Source organism: Macaca thibetana, chromosome 7 (genome assembly GCF_024542745.1).
Source record: "Macaca thibetana thibetana isolate TM-01 chromosome 7, ASM2454274v1, whole genome shotgun sequence".
In the NCBI taxonomy this organism is placed as follows: domain Eukaryota; kingdom Metazoa; phylum Chordata; class Mammalia; order Primates; family Cercopithecidae; genus Macaca; species Macaca thibetana.
This window is the reverse complement of record NC_065584.1, coordinates 83,759,290-83,776,044: the sequence shown is the minus strand read 5'-3', so window position 1 is coordinate 83,776,044 and position 16,755 is coordinate 83,759,290. Positions and strand designations below refer to the sequence as shown.

Below are 16,755 nucleotides of genomic sequence, written 5' to 3'. Positions count from 1 at the left end.
GACTGAGGCAAGAGGATGGCTTGAACCCAGTAGATCAAGGCTGCAGTGAGCTGAGATCATGCCACTGTACTCCAGCCTGGGTGACAGAGCAAGACTCCGTCTAAAAAAGAAAGAAGGAAGCCAACCTTAAATGGTTAGCAGCAGATCTTAGGGTAGTTTTCAGAAAAAAAGATGTTTTAAGAAATTGAACTTATTTTGACGACAGTTCCTAAGAAGGAAGGTTTTCTTGTCATTGTTGTTGTTGTTTTTAATATAAAGATAAGGTCTCGCTATGTGGCTCAGGCTTCTCTCAAACTCCTCAACTCAAGTGATCCTCCCACCTTGGCTCCCAAAGTGCCATGATTACAGGCATGAGCCACAGGGCATAGCTCAAAAGAAAGTTTTTATCAACATGGGTAAATGTACCTCCCTTACTTACTGCAGCCCTAGTCCAGACCTCACCCCTCTCTCTAGGCTGTGAAGCTTCATGGAGGTATCGATATCCTAGTCTCCAATGCTGCTGTCAACCCTTTCTTTGGAAGCCTAATGGATATCACCGAGGAGGTGTGGGACAAGGTGAGAGGGGATTAAATCAGCAGGGGGCGGGCCTCAGAACACATTCAGTACAAATTCCATCTGCTTTTAGAATGTGTTTGTCAAGGGCAGTGTAAATGTGAGGACTCTTTGCCATGTGCCACACACGTGGAGCACACCTGGTAAAGGGTGGGAGGGGGTAGCTCTATCCCTGCCCTTCCTATTCGTTTCTGCTACTCCTAGTTCTGACTTCTTGTATTTGCTCTTCACTAGCTGTAGTCTGCTCCCCTCCCAAGGCTTCTTCCCTGGTATGCTCTTCTGCCTGGCTGATTTCCAACAGAGACATAGTAGCTAATATGCCAACAACTACAACACTTAAATTTACACACCCACCTGTCCCCTTTTCAGCTGACAAAAAGTAATCTTTTTTATTAGTTGGGAAATATTAAATGCTGCTAGTTATTTAAAATACTGATTCTGGTGAATGACCAGTTGCCCCTTTATAATATACATCCTTTAAAAAAATAAAATAAAAACCCGTATTATTTTCTTCTTAGCTGCAATGTCAAGAAAATCTGAGATCCGGATGTCTAAATACAAGTGGTAGCACATTGGATTTTATGTGAAAATGTATAATTACATTATATTTGTAATATATTTCACACATATTTAATTACAAAGTTTTAATTGAAATATTTGTTTTTGTTTATTAAGGTTAATATTCCCACATGATTTGGAAATGCTAATTTTTTATGATTTCCCATGGTTTTGCTTTTTACTCTGATGTTGTATTAGTCTGCTCTGTGTTGCTATAAAGGAATACCTGAGCTGGGCAATTTATAAAGAAAAGAAGTTTGTTTTGGCTTACAATACTGCAGACTGTACAAGAAGCATGGTGCCAGTATCTGCTTCTGATGAGGCCTCAGGAAGCTTACAATCATGGCAGAAGGAAAAAGGGAGCAGGCGTGTTACATGGCAAGAGAGGAAGCAAGAGAGAGAAACCAGTCTGTTTTAAACAACTAGTCCTGGCATGAACTAATAGAGTGAGAACTCACTCATTGCCACAGGGAGGACACCAAGACATTCATAAGGGATCCACCCCCGTGACCCAAACACATCACACCAGGTCCCACCTTGAACATTGGTGATCATATTTCAACATGAGACTTAGAGGGCACAAACATACCAACTATATCAGATGTCATCAAAAATTTCTCAACACTAAAGTATCAGGTTGTGAAAATACTACGGTTTATTTACCAGTGTTTCATACACATAAAGACCAAAGTGCTAAAATGTTCTTCAGTGAGCTAGTTTTTGATTCTAGTTTGAGCTAGTTTGAGCAAAGCCTGGGCAACACAGCGAGACCTTTTCTCTATATTAAAAACAACAACAATGACAACAAAACCTTCCTTCTTAGGAACTATCATCAAAATGACTTCTCTTTATAAATCATCTTTTCTTCAAAACTACCCAAAGATTTGCTGCTAACCATTTAAGGTTGGCTTCTTTCTTTCTTTTCTTAGACAGTCTTGCCCTGTCTTTTTTCCATCTTTTTTTTTTTCTTTTTTTTCTTTGTTTCTTTTTTTTTTCTTTTTTCTTTTTTCCTCGCTGTGTCACTGAGGCTGGAATGCTGTGGTGCGATCTCAGCTCACTGCAACCTATGCTTCGCAGGTTCAAGCGATTCTTGTGCCTCAGCCTCTGAAGTACCCAGGACTACAGGCATGTGCCACCACACCCAGCTAATTTTTTGTATTTTTAATAGAGATGGGGTTTCACTGTGTTGCCCAGGCTGGTCTCAAATTCCTGACCTCAACAGATCCCCCCACCTCAGCCTCCCAAAGTATTGGGATTACAGGCATGAGCCACCACACCCAGCCAGATTCTGATAGTCTTTAAAATAGAGGAACATCATTCATGAACAGTCTGAACAGAGACCATATGAAAATCAGTTTTGAACTAAGTACAGGCACACCTCGGAGATATTGTGGGTCTGGTTCCAGGCCACTGCACAATAAATTCAATATTATAATAAAGCAAGTCACATGAATTTTTTGGTTTCCCAGTGCATATAAAAGTTAGGTTTACACTATAATGGTCATGTAATGGTAGTCTATTAAATGAGCAATAGTATTATATCTTAAAATATATATATGTATCTTAATTTTAAAATAGTTTATTGCTAAAAAATGCTAACAATCATCTGAGACTTTAGAAGCTGTAATCTTTTTGCTGGTGGAGGGTCTTGCCTCAACATTGATGGTGGCTGACTTAGGGTGGTGTTCCTGAAGGCTGGGGTGGCTGTGGCAATTTCTTCAAATAAGCCAGCAGTGAAGTTTGCCACATCAGTTGATTCTTCCTTTCACAAAAGATTTCTCTGTAGCATGCAATGCTCTTTCATAGCATGTACCCACAGTAAAACTTCTTTCAAAATTGGAGTCAATCCTATCAAATTCTGCCACTGCTTAGTCACCTAAGTTCACGTAATACTCTAAATCCCATGTTGTGATTTCAACAATGTTCGTGGCATCTTCACCAGAAATAGATTCCATCCCAAGAAACCACTTTCTTTGCTTATCCATAAGAAGCAACTCCACAGCCATTTACATTTTGTCATGAGATTGCAGCAATTCAGTCCCATCTTCAGGCTCTACTTCTGAATCTCTTGCTATTTCCACCACATCTGCAGTTCCTTCCTCTGATGCAGTCTTGAACCCCTCCACGTCATCCATGAGGTTTGGAATCAACTTTTTCCAGACTCCTATTGATGTAGATATTTTCACCTCCTCCCATGAACCACAAATATTCTTAATGGCATCTAGAATGGTGAATCCTTTTCAGAAGGTTTTCAGTTAACTTTGCCGAGATCCATCAGAGGAATCACTGTCTACGGCAGCTGTAGACTTACAAAATGTATTTCTTAAATAATAAGTCTTGCAAGTCAGAATTACCCCTGATCCATGGGCTGCAGGATCCATGTTAGCAGGCATGAAAACAACACTAATCTCCTTGCACATCTCCATCAGAGCTTTTGACTGACCAGGTGCACTGTCAAGGAGCAGTAATAGTTTGAAAGGAATATTTTTTTCTGAGCAGTAGCTATCAACATTGAGCTTAAAATATCTAGTAAACCATGCTATAAACAGTGTACTGTTATTCAGGCTTTGTTTTCCATTTATAGAGCATGGGCAGAGTAGATTTAGCATAAATCTTGAGAGCCATAGAATTTTCAGAATGGTAAATGAACATTGGCTTCAACTTAAAGTCACTGGCTGCATTAGACCCTAACAAGAGAATAAGCCTGTCCTTTGAAGTTTTGAAGCCAGGCGTTGACTTCTCCTCTCTAGCTATTAAAGCCCTACAGGGCACCTTCTTCCACAAGAAGGTTGTTTCATCTACAGGAAAATCTGTTGTTTGGTGTAGCCACCTTCATCACTGATCTTAGCTAGATCTTCTGGATAACTTGCTGCAGCTTCTACATCAGCACTTGCTGCTTCACCTTGCACTTTTATGTTACAGAGATGGCTTCTTAAACCTCATGAACCAACCTCTGCTAGCTTCCAACTTTTCTTCTGGAGCTTCCTCACCTGTCTTAGCCTTCAAAGAATTAAAAAGTTAGGGCCTTTTTCTGATTAGGCTTTGGCTTAAGGGAATGTTGTGGCTAGTTTGATCTTCTATCCAGAACACTAGAACTTTCCCTCTATATTAACAATAAAGCTGTTTTGCTTTCTTACCATTTATGTATTCACAGAAGTAGCACTTTTAATTTCCTTCAAGAATTTTTCCTTTGCACTCACAATTTGGCTAACTGGTGCACATGGCCTAGCTTTCAGCCTGCCTCAGCTTTCAACATGCCTTCCTCACTAAGCTCAATTATTTCTACCTTTTGATTTAAAGTGTAAGATGTGTGACTCTTCCTTTCACTTGAAAACTTATAGGCCATTGTAGGGTTAATAATTGGCCTAATTTCAATATAAATCTGTCTCAGGGAATATGGAGGCCCACAGAGAGGGAGAGAGATGGGAGAAGGGCAGAGCAGTCAGAACGTACAACATTTATCGGTTAAGTTCACCTTCTTTTCTGGGTGTGGTTTGTGGTACCCCAAAACAATTATAATAAAAACATGAAAGATCACTGATCACAGATCACCATAACAGACATAATAATAATGAAAAAGTCTGAAATATTCCAAGAATTACCAAAATGTGACCCAGAGACAAAGTCAGCACATGCCATTGGAAAAATGGCTCTAATTAGCGCAGGGTTGCCATGAAACTTCAATTTGTAAAAAAAAAAAAAAAAACACAATATCTGCAAAGCATAATAAAATGAGATGTGTCTATAACTTTTCTTTTATATATCTTTTAAACTATCACAGTACATCAAATGCAAACATAATGGCGGATCCTTGATTGAGCTCTGGACTTTAAAAAACACAACACACATTTGGGGGACAAATGAGGCCCATATATTAGATAGCATTATCATCATTGTCAGACTCTTGGTTGTGATAACAGATTATGGTTGTGTAAAAGAACATCGTTACTCTCTGGAAATGTATGATAAGTATTTAGGGATAGAGCATTGTAATATCTGCAACTGAGTTTACTTATTTTATGTATTTATTTTTGTGATGGAGCCTCACACTATTCCCCAGGCTGGAGTGCAGTGGTGCTATCTCAGCTCACTGCAACCTCCACCTCCTGGGTTCCAGCTATTCTGCTGTCTCATCCTCCTGAGTAGCTGAGACTACAGGCTGATGCCACCACATCCGGCTAATTTTTGTATTTTTAGTACAGATGAAGTTTGCCATGTTGCCCAGGCTGGTCTAAAACTCCTGACCTCAAAGTGGTCCACCCACCTTGGCCTCCCGAAGTGCAGGGATTACAGGCATGAGCCACCATGACCAGCCCTGAGTTTCTTTTTTTTAATTTACATTTTTATTTTTTTATTTGTGTTCTTAGTAATTTTTCATTTTATTATATAAAATCTTACAGAAAACTTGCAACTGAGTTTCAGTGGTTCATTTAAAAAACTGTACAGATCTACAGAGAGGACAAATGGAACACAATGTGAACAATTGGTGAATCTAAGTGAACGATCTCCAGATATTCGTTGTATTTCTATTACCAATTTTTCTGTAAGACTGAAATATTTTAATATAAGCAGTTGTCTAGAACAATGTAACACATTTGTTTTACATTATGGATGTGGGGATTCTGATTATAGCCTGTCCCCCAGCTTCCCCAGAAGGTGCCTCCTCATGATCCCACTTTCTAATCAGGTCTAGCCAGGCAGTCCATCCTAGAGGGCCAAGAGCATCTCACTCCCTAAGCACAGAAGCCAGAGAAGTGCTAGAACAACCCCAGGTATCCAAGGTCAGGCCACATTTTCCCTGAGAACCATGGCCCACTCTAGGGCAAGTCCAGGAGGCTGACAATTGCAGACTTTCCCTACTTTGAAGAAACGCAGAAAACGCAGCTCAAATCCAAAGGAGCCCTGAGGATTTAGGCCCCTTCTGGGCCACATCATACTTGGCTGGTGACGAAACAAGATGAACCAGGCTCCATTTTTTCTCACCTGAACCTAATGTATCATTATCTAGCTGAGCAGCTGGTGAGAGCTACTTCTCCCTGAACCTCAGTTTCTTCATGTGCAAGATGCAGCTGAATCATCCTAAGATCTTCGTCAGCTCTGACAAACATCCTAGGAACCCACTCTAACTCCTCATTGCCATGCCTCCTCCAGTGCTCTTCACTCATGCTGTTTCCCCTTCTTCTCTTGGCTTCAGACTCTGGACATTAATGTGAAGGCCCCAGCCCTGATGACAAAGGCAGTGGTGCCAGAAATGGAGAAACGAGGGTACAGAGAGTGAGGGAGAGCCTGGGTGAGATGGGACCCCACACGGGCTGAGGGCAGTGGTCCATAATGGGAAGACCGTCAGCTCTCTTCTTTTTCCAGAGGCGGCTCAGTGGTGATCGTGGCCTCCATAGCAGCCTTCAGTCCATTTCCTGTAAGAACCCTTTTGACTGCCCCTTCCATCCCATTCTGAACATCTTTCCACCCCACCTGTTACCCAAAGAAGTTTGTGTCTCCTTTTAGAATCACACCACCAAGTCCCTGCCCACAAAATAGATGCCTCGCCTCCACAAACCGTAACCTAGGGGAGGTTTGGCCATAAGACAGTTTCCTAACTGTGCCCCTCCATTACAGGAGATCCCTATTGAGTACTGCCCTTTATGTCTAGTTATTAGAACCAAGAATGACCTGGAAATTACGAGTCTAACCCATTGTTTTCTATCTCCAGGGCCTCAGTCCTTACAATGTCAGTAAAACAGCTTTGCTGGGCCTCACCAAGACACTGGCCATAGAACTGGCCCCAAGGAACATTAGGGTGAACTGCCTAGCACCTGGACTTATCAAGACCAGCTTCAGCAGGATGGTGAGGAAGGGGAGCTCTGCATCCCACTGGAACCCCTTGAAAGGCATCCATCTTCTTGGACAGGGAAGCCCAGTACCTGAGTCCTGAGCTCTCAACCACTCCGTTCTCCTTCCCTGGGTTTTTCCATATTCCCTCTCTGTACCAGCTGCCCTATCTAAGCCAGACTCCAATCACACCATTCCTAAGGCATAGGGTGGAGACTGAGGTATTCAGACTCTACTCACACAGTTTCCGTTCTCCTTACATGGATGAGAATTGGAGAGATGCAGCAAAATGCATCACTAGAACCTGAAACAAATGAAATAGATGAGGGCCGTGGGGAGAGCTGGAAGCTAGAAAAAGAAATAGGAAGTGAAAGAGGGAAGTCTCTCCATCCTTACTTTCTGTTGCCATGAGGACGGGCAGTTTCTTCCCTTTCTGTTCCTCACTTTCCTCTTCTTAAAGAGATTTCCCTTCTTCCTGCAGTTCTGGATGGACAAGGAAAAAGAGGAAAGAATGAAAGAAACCCTGCAGATAAGAAGGTAAAACTGTCATGGGATCAAGGGCCCTAAGAGGCATGAAGATAGAAAGGTCTGGTCCCTAGCAGCCCACAGCCCGTTGTCTCAGTCCCACAGATAACACAGGCAGGCTCTCCTCTGCCTCACAGACCACAAATTCATAAACACTATCACTGCAGTGGCCTGAGCAAGAAGTCAGCTTCCCTTTCAAAAGGTAAACCCAGAGACATCGGGGTTTCAGCAGTGCAGAGCTCTGGGAGAAGCCCTGAGTCCTCTCTCCATCTGGGGGATTGCCTCCACCTCTGAGCATCCATGGAGACCAAAGACCAAAACCAAAACCATGCATTTTTAGTTCCTTTGAATAACGACACATGTTTACAAACTCAGGTTGATGATCTACAATCCAAATGAAAAGAATGAAGAGCTTTACTAAGCCCCAAACTCCCCTTGCCTAAGGAGTTACTTTCTTCCCCAGTGAGCTGGGTGAACTGTTCAAGCACCTTTGATGGGCTCACTTTCCTCTAAGTTCCCTGCCTCTGTCTTCTGGCTTCTGGGCACTATCTACTTCCTCCATCTTGTCCCTCAAGGACAAATGCCAGCAATGCCTAACTCTGTACTGGTCCAGACATCCCAAATTTTCCCAAAGCCATTCTGATGTCAGGCATCAGCTACAGGCCTGGTTTATAAGTCATGGGATTGTCATCCTAGAGCTCTGATCAATGATCTAGCCCATGTAGCTCAATCCTGGATTCACATTAGAATCACCTGTGGAGCTTTTTAAACTGCAGGTGCTCAGGCCCCGCCCACTCCCAGAGATTCTTTTTTAATTGGTCCAAGGTAGGACTTGACCATCTGGGCTTTTGTTTTGTTTGTCTTTTCTTTTTTTGTTTAAGCCTCTCAAATGATTGCAAGGTACAGCTAGAATGGAGAACCATTAATTCAGCCCTTCTAGGTTTGAGCTACTCACTCTGCCCACCACTAGAGCATGCTATGGCAGGCAGATTAAAGTGTCCCCTAACTATGCAATCGCTGACAAAAAAAGAATTAGCACATTCTCACCAAATGAACCTGACTTTAAGGGACAAGTATAGATTCCTGGAAAGGTCGTCTGTAAGTTGAACTTCTACAAACTGAATCATTTTAAACACACCATTTACTGTCACACAGACTCCCTGATACTTTAGTGTGTGCACATGTGAAACCATTTTTTTGAAGTATGAAATAATTGCTCACCATTGTATCTATATAACTTTGGATCTTGGTGTCCTGAGCTCTCTATAAAACAGTATGTTTCCATAGTATTTGAATATTATGGGTAATGGTTTTTGCAGAGTACAGTATGCTTCTACTAAATTATAACAGCATATCCTCATGGTAACCCTATTTGATAGGCAGAAAGCTTGTACACTGATCCTGAAAAGTCATCTGATAATTCTTGATTAAGCAAACTTCATTCCCTGTGTCCCAGAAGAAGGGGCCAGAACTATTTAATTTTTACTCTCTTCCTTTCTTCCCCTATTCCCCAGGTTAGGCGAGCCAGAGGATTGTGCTGGCATCGTGTCTTTCCTGTGCTCTGAAGATGCCAGCTACATCACTGGGGAGACAGTGGTGGTGGGTGGAGGAACCCCGTCCCGCCTCTGAGGACCCTGCGACAGCCCACATGGCACTGTTGGGCTCTAGCTCCTGGTGCTGTTCCTGCATTCATCGACTGGCCTTTCCCACCGCTGCTCACCTTACTGTTCACCTCATAAAATCAGTTCTGCCCTGTGATGACATCCAGCCTTCCCTGCCGTCAAGTTGGCGCCTTACTCAGGATTCCTGCTGTTGCTGTGGCCTTGGGTAAAGGCCTCCCCTGAGAACACAGGACAGGCCTGCTAAGGCTGAGTCTACCTTGGCAAAGACCAACAGATATTTTTTGCCCAAGCCACTGGGGAATTTGAGGGGAGATGGGAGAGAAGGAAGCTGGAGTGGAAGGAGCAGAGTTGCAAATTAACAACTTGCAAATGAGGTGCAAATAAAATGCAGATTATTGCAGGGCTTTGAATCGAATCCACGTGTTCATTTGTCAGTGTGGGGTGCTTAGCTGAGCAGAGAGCAGAAGTCTGGCCAGGCTGGATCTCTGGATCCCCCAGCCCTCCTCCCTGTCTCCAGGACCTGAGCGTGATGTGCAGGGGTGGAGGTGTCTGCAGAGTTGCCAACTGGAAGGAAGGTGGCACAGGAACTCCCAGGACACCACGGGGATCCCCGAGGCAGGGCCAGGCTGGCGAGGGTGGGGAAGGATGAACTCTCTAAAACCTCCCCGCCCCTTGCCTCCCAGATCCGGCCAGGTTCTCTCCCAGTATGGCCGTAGGTCCCGAGTTCCCTCCCCAGTCAGTAAGGACAAGCTGGACAGGTCCTGAGCAGGTGGGGAATAGAGAAAGGCCCTGCAAGGTACCCAGGCCCACGAATAAAAGGAGTTCTGCCCACCGCCTGAGGACTGAGTACACGGAAAGAGGGAACGCTACCCCCGCCCCGAAGGCCCGGACACCAGGTTATGCACGCCCGGCCTTTCATACCGGAGCCCAGTAGAGGGGTAGAGGCCAGCGGCCTGTGGTCTCACGCGGCTAGGCAGCGCGGCGCGCATGCTCAGTCCGGCAATTCCCCGGGCGGGGCGGGAGAGCGGCGCTCTGGGAAGCGGGAGAGAAGCGCTGAGGCAGCCGCCCCTGACGGGAGCGGGCTCTGCCACTACTGCAGCGCTCATAGCCTCTACCAAAGCGTAGTCTAGCATGTGTCCCGGCTCCCCGGCAGCAGGGATGGCGGCGGCTCCTCTGCAGCAGCCTCAACAGCAGGAGCCCGTGGCCAAGCCCAGCGTGGAGCTCAGCAGCGAGTTTTAAGGTAAGATGCTGCCTACGTCTCTGAGACGACCCATCTGGGAGCATCCCAGACCCAGCGTGTTCCTACCCGCGGTGCACCCCAGCCCGGTGCCTCACACACCGCCAACACCCCGCGCCATGCATCCCAGTTCCAAGGCACCCCCTGTATCCCAATCTGGACATTCATATTTCCGGAGCATCCTCCGCTGGAGCTGGAGCTGGAGCTTTACGAGGGAGGGACGATCGCCATTACTGAGCCTTGAGTAGGCGGTTCTGTGCTCACAGTATAAGCAAAGCCAGGGGAAGCTCGAACTGGGCGGAGCCCACCTCAACTCAGCAAGGCCTAATGCCTCTCTAGATTCCACTTCAGGGGGCAGGGCATACCTGAACAAAAAGAAGCAGACAGCTTCTGCAAACTTCAACATCCCTGCCTGACAGCTCCGAAGAGACCAGTGGTTCTCCCAGCACGGCATTTGAGCTCTGATTAATGGACAGATTGCCTCCTCCAGTGGGTCCCTGACCCCCGTGTAGCCTGACTGGGAGACACCTCCCAGTAGGGGTCGACAGACACCTCCTACAGGTGGGTGCCCCTCTGGGACCCAGCTTCCAGAAGAAAGATCAGGCAAAAATATTTGCTGTTCTGCAGCCTCTGCTAGTGATACCCAGGCAAACAGGGTCTGCAGTGGACCTCCAGCAAACTCCAAAAGACCTGCAGCGGAGGGGCCTGTCTGTTAGAAGGAAAACTAACAAACAGAAACCAATAGCATCAACATCAGCAAAGGACAGTATCAACATCAGAATAGCAAAGGACAACCACACCAAAACTCCATCCATAGGTCACCAACATCAATGACCACAGGTAGATAAAACCACAAAGATGGGAGAAACCAGAGCAGAGAGGCTGAAACTTCCAAAAGCCAGAAAGTCTCTTCTCCTCCAAAGGAATACAAGTCCTCGCCAGCAAGGGAACAAAACTATATGGAGAATGAGTTTGACGAGTTGATAGAAGGAGGCTTCAGAAGGTCAATAATAACAAACTTCTCCGAGCTAAAAGAGCACGTTCTAACCCATCGCAAGGAAGCTAAAAACCTTGAAAAAAGGTTAGACAAATGGCTAACTAGAATAAAGAGTGTAGAGAAGAGCTTAAATGACCTGATGGAGCTGAAAACCATAGTACGAGAACTTCATGAAAGATATACAAGCTTCAATAGCCAATTCAATCAAGTGGAAGAAAGGATATCAGTGATTGAATGTCAAATTAATTAAAGCGAGAAGACAAGAGTAGAGACAAAAAGAGAAAAAAGGAACATTCAAATTCAGGAAATACAGAGAACACTACAAACATAGTCCTTGAGAGAATTAATTGAATGTCAAATTAATTAAAGCGAGAAGACAAGATTAGAGACAAAAAGAGAAAAAAGAAACATTCAAATTCAGGAAATACAGAGAACACTACAAACATAGTCCTCGAGAAGAGCAACCGCAAGACACATAATTGTCAGATTCACCAAGGTTAAGGGCAGCCAGAGAGAAAGGCTGGGTTACCAACAAAGGGAAGCCCATCAGACTAACAGCAGATCTCTCAGCAGAAACCCTACAAGCCAGAAGACAGTCATGACCAATATTCAACATTCTGAAAGAAATATTTTTCAAACTAGAATTTCATATCCAGCCAAACTAGCTTCATAAGTGAAGGAGAAATAAAATCCTTTACAGACAAGCAAATGCTGAGAGATTTTGTCACCACCAGGCCTGCCTTACAAGAGCTCCTGAAGGAAGCACTAAACATGGAAAGGAACAACCGGTACCAGCCACTGCAAAAACATACCAAATTGTAAAGATCATCAATGCTATGAAGAAACTGCATCAATTAATGGGCAAAATAACCAGCTAATATCATAATGACAGGATCAAATTCACACATAACAGTATTAACCTTAAATGTAAATGGGCTAAATGCTCCAATTAAAAGATACAGACTGGCAAACTGGATAAAGAGTCAAGACCCATTGGTGGGCTATAGTCAGAAGACCCATCTCATGTGCTAAGACACGTAGGCTTAAAATGAAGGGATGAAGGAAGATCTACCAAACAAATGGAAAGGGAAAAAAAGCAGGGGTTGCAATCCTGGTCTCTAATAAAACAGACAGTAAACCAACAAAGATGAAGGCCATCACATAATGGTAAAGGGATCAATTCAACAAGAGCTAACTATCCTAAATATATATGCACCAAATACGGGAGCACCCAGATTCATAAAGCAAGTTCTTAGAGACTTACAAAGAGGCTTAGACTGCCACACAATAATAAGGGGAGAGGTTAACATCCGACTGTTAATATTAGACAGAAAATTAACAAGGATGTCCAGGACTTGAACTCAGCTCTAGACCAAGCAGGTGTAATACAAATCTACAGAACTCTCCACCCCAAATCAACAGAATATATATTCTTCTCAGCACCACATCACACTTATTCTAAAATTGACCACATAATTGGAAGTAAAACACTCCTCAGCAAATGTCAAAGAACAGAAATCAACAACAAACTGTCTCTCAGACCACAGTGCAATCAAATTAGAACTCAGGATTAAGAAACTCATTCAAAACTGCACAACTACATAGAAACTGAACAACCTGCTCCTGAATGACTACTGGGTAAATAACAAAATGAAGGCAGAAGTAAAGATGTTCTTTGAAATCAATGAGAACAAAGACACAACATACCAGAATCTCTGGGACACATTTAAAGCAGTTTGTAGAGGGAAATTTATAGCACTGAATGCCCACAAGAGAAAGCAGGAAAGACCTAAACTCAACACCGTAACCTCAATATTAAAAGAAGTAGAGAAGCAATAGCAAACAAATTCAAAAGCTAGCAGAGGACACGAAATAACTAAGATCAGAGCAGAACTGAAGGAGACAGAGACACACAAAAAGAAAAACTTCAAAAAATCAATGAATCCTAGAGCTGGGCTTTTTTTTAAAGATCAACAAAATAGACTGCTAGCAAGACTGCTAAGAAAGAAAAGAAGAATCAAATAGACACGATAAAAAATGATAAAGGGAATATCACCACTGATCCCACAGAAATACACACTACTATCAGAGAATACTATAAAGAACTCTATGCAAATAATCTAGAAAACTTAGAAGAAATGGATAAATTCCTGGACAAATACGCCCACCCTAGACTAAACAGGAAGAAGTTGAATCGCTGAATACACCAATAACAGGTTTGGAAACTGAGGCAATAATTAATAGCCTACCAAACAAATAAAGTCCAGGACCAGATGGATTCACAGCCGAATTCTACCAGAGGTAGAAAGAGGAGCTGGTACCATTCCTTCTGAAACTATTGCAATAAATACAAAAAGAAGGAATCCTAACTAATTTTATAAGGCCACCATCATCATGATAACAAAGCCTGGCATAGACACAAGAAAAAAAGAGAATTTTAGGCCAATATCCCTGATGAACATCATTGCGAAAATCCTCAATAAAATACTGGCAAACTGAATACAGCAGCACATCAAAAAGCTTATCCGCCACGATCAAGTTGGCTTCATCCCTGCAAGGCTGGTTCAACATATGCAAATCAATAAACGTAATTCATCACATAAACAGAACCCAGGACAAAAAAACCACATAATTATCTCAATAGATGCAGAAAGGCCTTCAATGAAATTGAACACTCCTTCATGCTAAAAACTCTCAATAAACTAGGAATAGATGTAATGCATCTCAAAATAATAAGAGCTATTTGAATGGGGAAAAAACTGGAAGCATTCCCTTTGAAAACTGGCATAAGACAAGGATGCCCTCCCTCACCACTCCTATTCTACATAGTATTGGATGTTCCAGCCAGGGCACTTAGGCAAGGGGAAGAAATAAAGGGTATTCAATTAGGAAAAGAGGAAGTCAGATTGTCCCTGTTTGCAGATGACATGATTGTATATTTAGAAAACCCCATCATGTCAGCCCAAAATCTCCTTAAGCTGATAAGCAACTTCAGCAAAGTCTCAGGATACAAAATCAATGTGGAAAAATCACAAGCATTCCTATACACCAATAATAGACAGCCAAATCATGAGTGAACTCCCATTCACAATTGCTACCAAGAGAATAACATACCTAGGAATCCAACTTACATGGGACATGAAGGACCTCTTCAAGGAGAACTGCAAACCACTGCTCAAGGAAATAAGTGAGGACACAAACAAATGGAAAAACATTCCATGCTCATGGATAGGAAGAATCAGTATCGTCAAAATGGCCATACTGCCCAAAGTAATTTATAGATTCAATGCTGTCCCCAAAAAGCTACCATTGACTTTCTTCACAGAATTGGAAAAAGCTACTTTAAATTTTTTATGGAACCAAAAAAGAGCCCATATAACCAAGACAATCCTAAGCAAAAAGAACAAAGCTGGAGGCATCATGCTACCTGACTTCAAACTATACTGCAAGGCTACAGTAACCAAAACAGCATGGTTCTGGTACCAAAACTGATATCTAGACCAATGGAATGGAACAGAGGCCTCAGAAATGACACCACACATCTAAAACCATCTGATCTTTGACAAACCTGACCAAAACAAGCAATGAGGAAAGGATTCCCTATTTAATAAATGGTGTTGGGAAAACTGGCTAGCCATATGCAGAAATCTGAAACTGGACACCGTCCTTACACCTTATAAAAAAATTAACTCCAGATGGATTAAAGACCTAAATGTAAGACCTAAAACCATAAAAACACTAAAACAAAACTGAGGCCATACCATTGAGGACATAAGTATGGGCAAAGACTTCATGACAAAAACACCAAGCAATGGCAACAAAAGCCAAAATACACAAATGGGACCTAGTTAAAGAGCTTTGGTGCAGCAAAAGAAACTATCAGAGTGAACAGGCCATCTACAGAATGGGAGAAAATTTTTGCAACCTATCCATCTGACAATGGGCTAATATCCAGAATCTAAAAAATCTTTAACAAATTTACAAGAAAAAAAAAACCACCAAAAAGTGGGCTAAGGATGTGAACAGACACTTCTCAAAAGAAAACATTTATGCAGCCAACAAACATGAAAAAAAGCTCATCATCACTGCTCATTAAAGAAATGCAAATCAAAACTACAAGGAGATACCATCTCACACCAGTTAGAATGGCAATCATTAAAATGTCAGGAAACAACAGATGCTGGAAAGGAGATGGAGAAAGAGGAACACTTTTACACTGTTGGTGGAAATGTAAATTAGTTCAACCATTGTGGAAGACAGTGTGGCCATTCCTCAAGGATCTAGAACTAGAAATACCATTTGACCCAGCAATCTCATTACTGGGTATATACCCAAAGGATTATAAATCATTCTAATATAAAGATACATGCACATGTATGTTTTTTGCAGCACTGTTCACAATACAAAGACTTGGAACCAACCCAAATGCCCATCAATAATAGACTAGATAAAGAAAATGTGGCACATGTACACCATGGAATACTATGCAGCCATGAAAAAGGATGAGTTCATGTCCTTTACAGGGACATGGATGAAGCTGGAAACCATCATTCTCAGCAAACTAACACAAAAACAGAAAACCAAACACTGCATGTTCTCACTAATAAGTGGGAGTGGAACAGTGAGAACACATGGAAACAGGGAGGGGAACATCACACAACAGGGCCTGTTGGGCGTATGGGGGGACTAGGGGAGGGATAGCATGAGAAAAAATACTTAATGTAGATGATGGGTTGATGGGTGCTGAAAACCACCATGGCACGTTTATACCTATATAACAAACCTGCAAGTTCTGCACATGTATCTCAGAAATTAAAGTATAATAATTTAAAAAAAGAAAAAAATTTTAAAAAAGAAATAAAAAAGTGGGGGTTGGAACATGGGAGAAATAAAAGAAAAGCAATTCGAAGGACAGTATGTATAGTGTCATCTCATTTGTGTAACAATTTTTAGAAGAAAAATGCATGTAAATGTATAGGAAACTTCTGGAAGGATACACAAAGCCAAGAGCTATATGGGGAAAAGGTAAAGGAACCATAAGGAAGAGTTACCTTTCAGTTTTCACGTAACTTTTTATCCCTTTTTAAAATAATGAGCATGTGTTATTTTTATAATTTAATGAATAGATGTGTTGATTTGAAAAACACAATGATCCTGAAAGTTAAAATTCCAATTCAGAGAAAATTGATTTATGTGAAAACTATCAATCCCCCAAAAATGCCAGAAAAATGAAATGTAACTATACAACACAGACAGTGATTGAGGTTGTCATCACTCACTCTGATTTCACATATAGAATTTAAAACACCTGACCGGGCACAGTGGCTCATGCCTGTAATACCAGCACTTTGGGAGGCCAAGGAAGGAAGATCACTAGGTCGAGATCGAGACGATCCTGGCCAACATGGTGAAACCCCATCTCTACTAAAAACCCA

At 42.6% G+C, this 16,755-nt stretch overlaps 1 protein-coding gene across 10 annotated transcripts in view; it reads left to right on the top strand.

Annotated features, from left to right (window-relative positions):
• The window catches only part of LOC126958818 (dehydrogenase/reductase SDR family member 4), a 94,384-nt gene that overhangs the window by 32,909 nt on the left and 44,720 nt on the right, over positions 1-16,755 (top strand). The window contains exons 3-8 of one of the 10 annotated variants that reach the window (XM_050797496.1): positions 454-555; positions 6,305-6,375; positions 6,475-6,526; positions 6,821-6,955; positions 7,421-7,476; positions 8,979-9,501. The exons of 4 other annotated variants lie outside the window; for them this stretch is intronic. In XM_050797496.1, the coding sequence (XP_050653453.1) occupies positions 454-555; positions 6,305-6,375; positions 6,475-6,526; positions 6,821-6,955; positions 7,421-7,476; positions 8,979-9,093 (531 nt within the window). In that variant the 3' untranslated portion in view covers positions 9,094-9,501. Of the gene's footprint in view, positions 1-453; positions 556-6,304; positions 6,376-6,474; positions 6,527-6,820; positions 6,956-7,420; positions 7,477-8,978; positions 9,502-16,755 lie in introns of those variants that run through there. 5 more of the 10 variants (XM_050797497.1, XM_050797498.1, XM_050797507.1 and 2 more) reach the window with 5 other exon arrangements.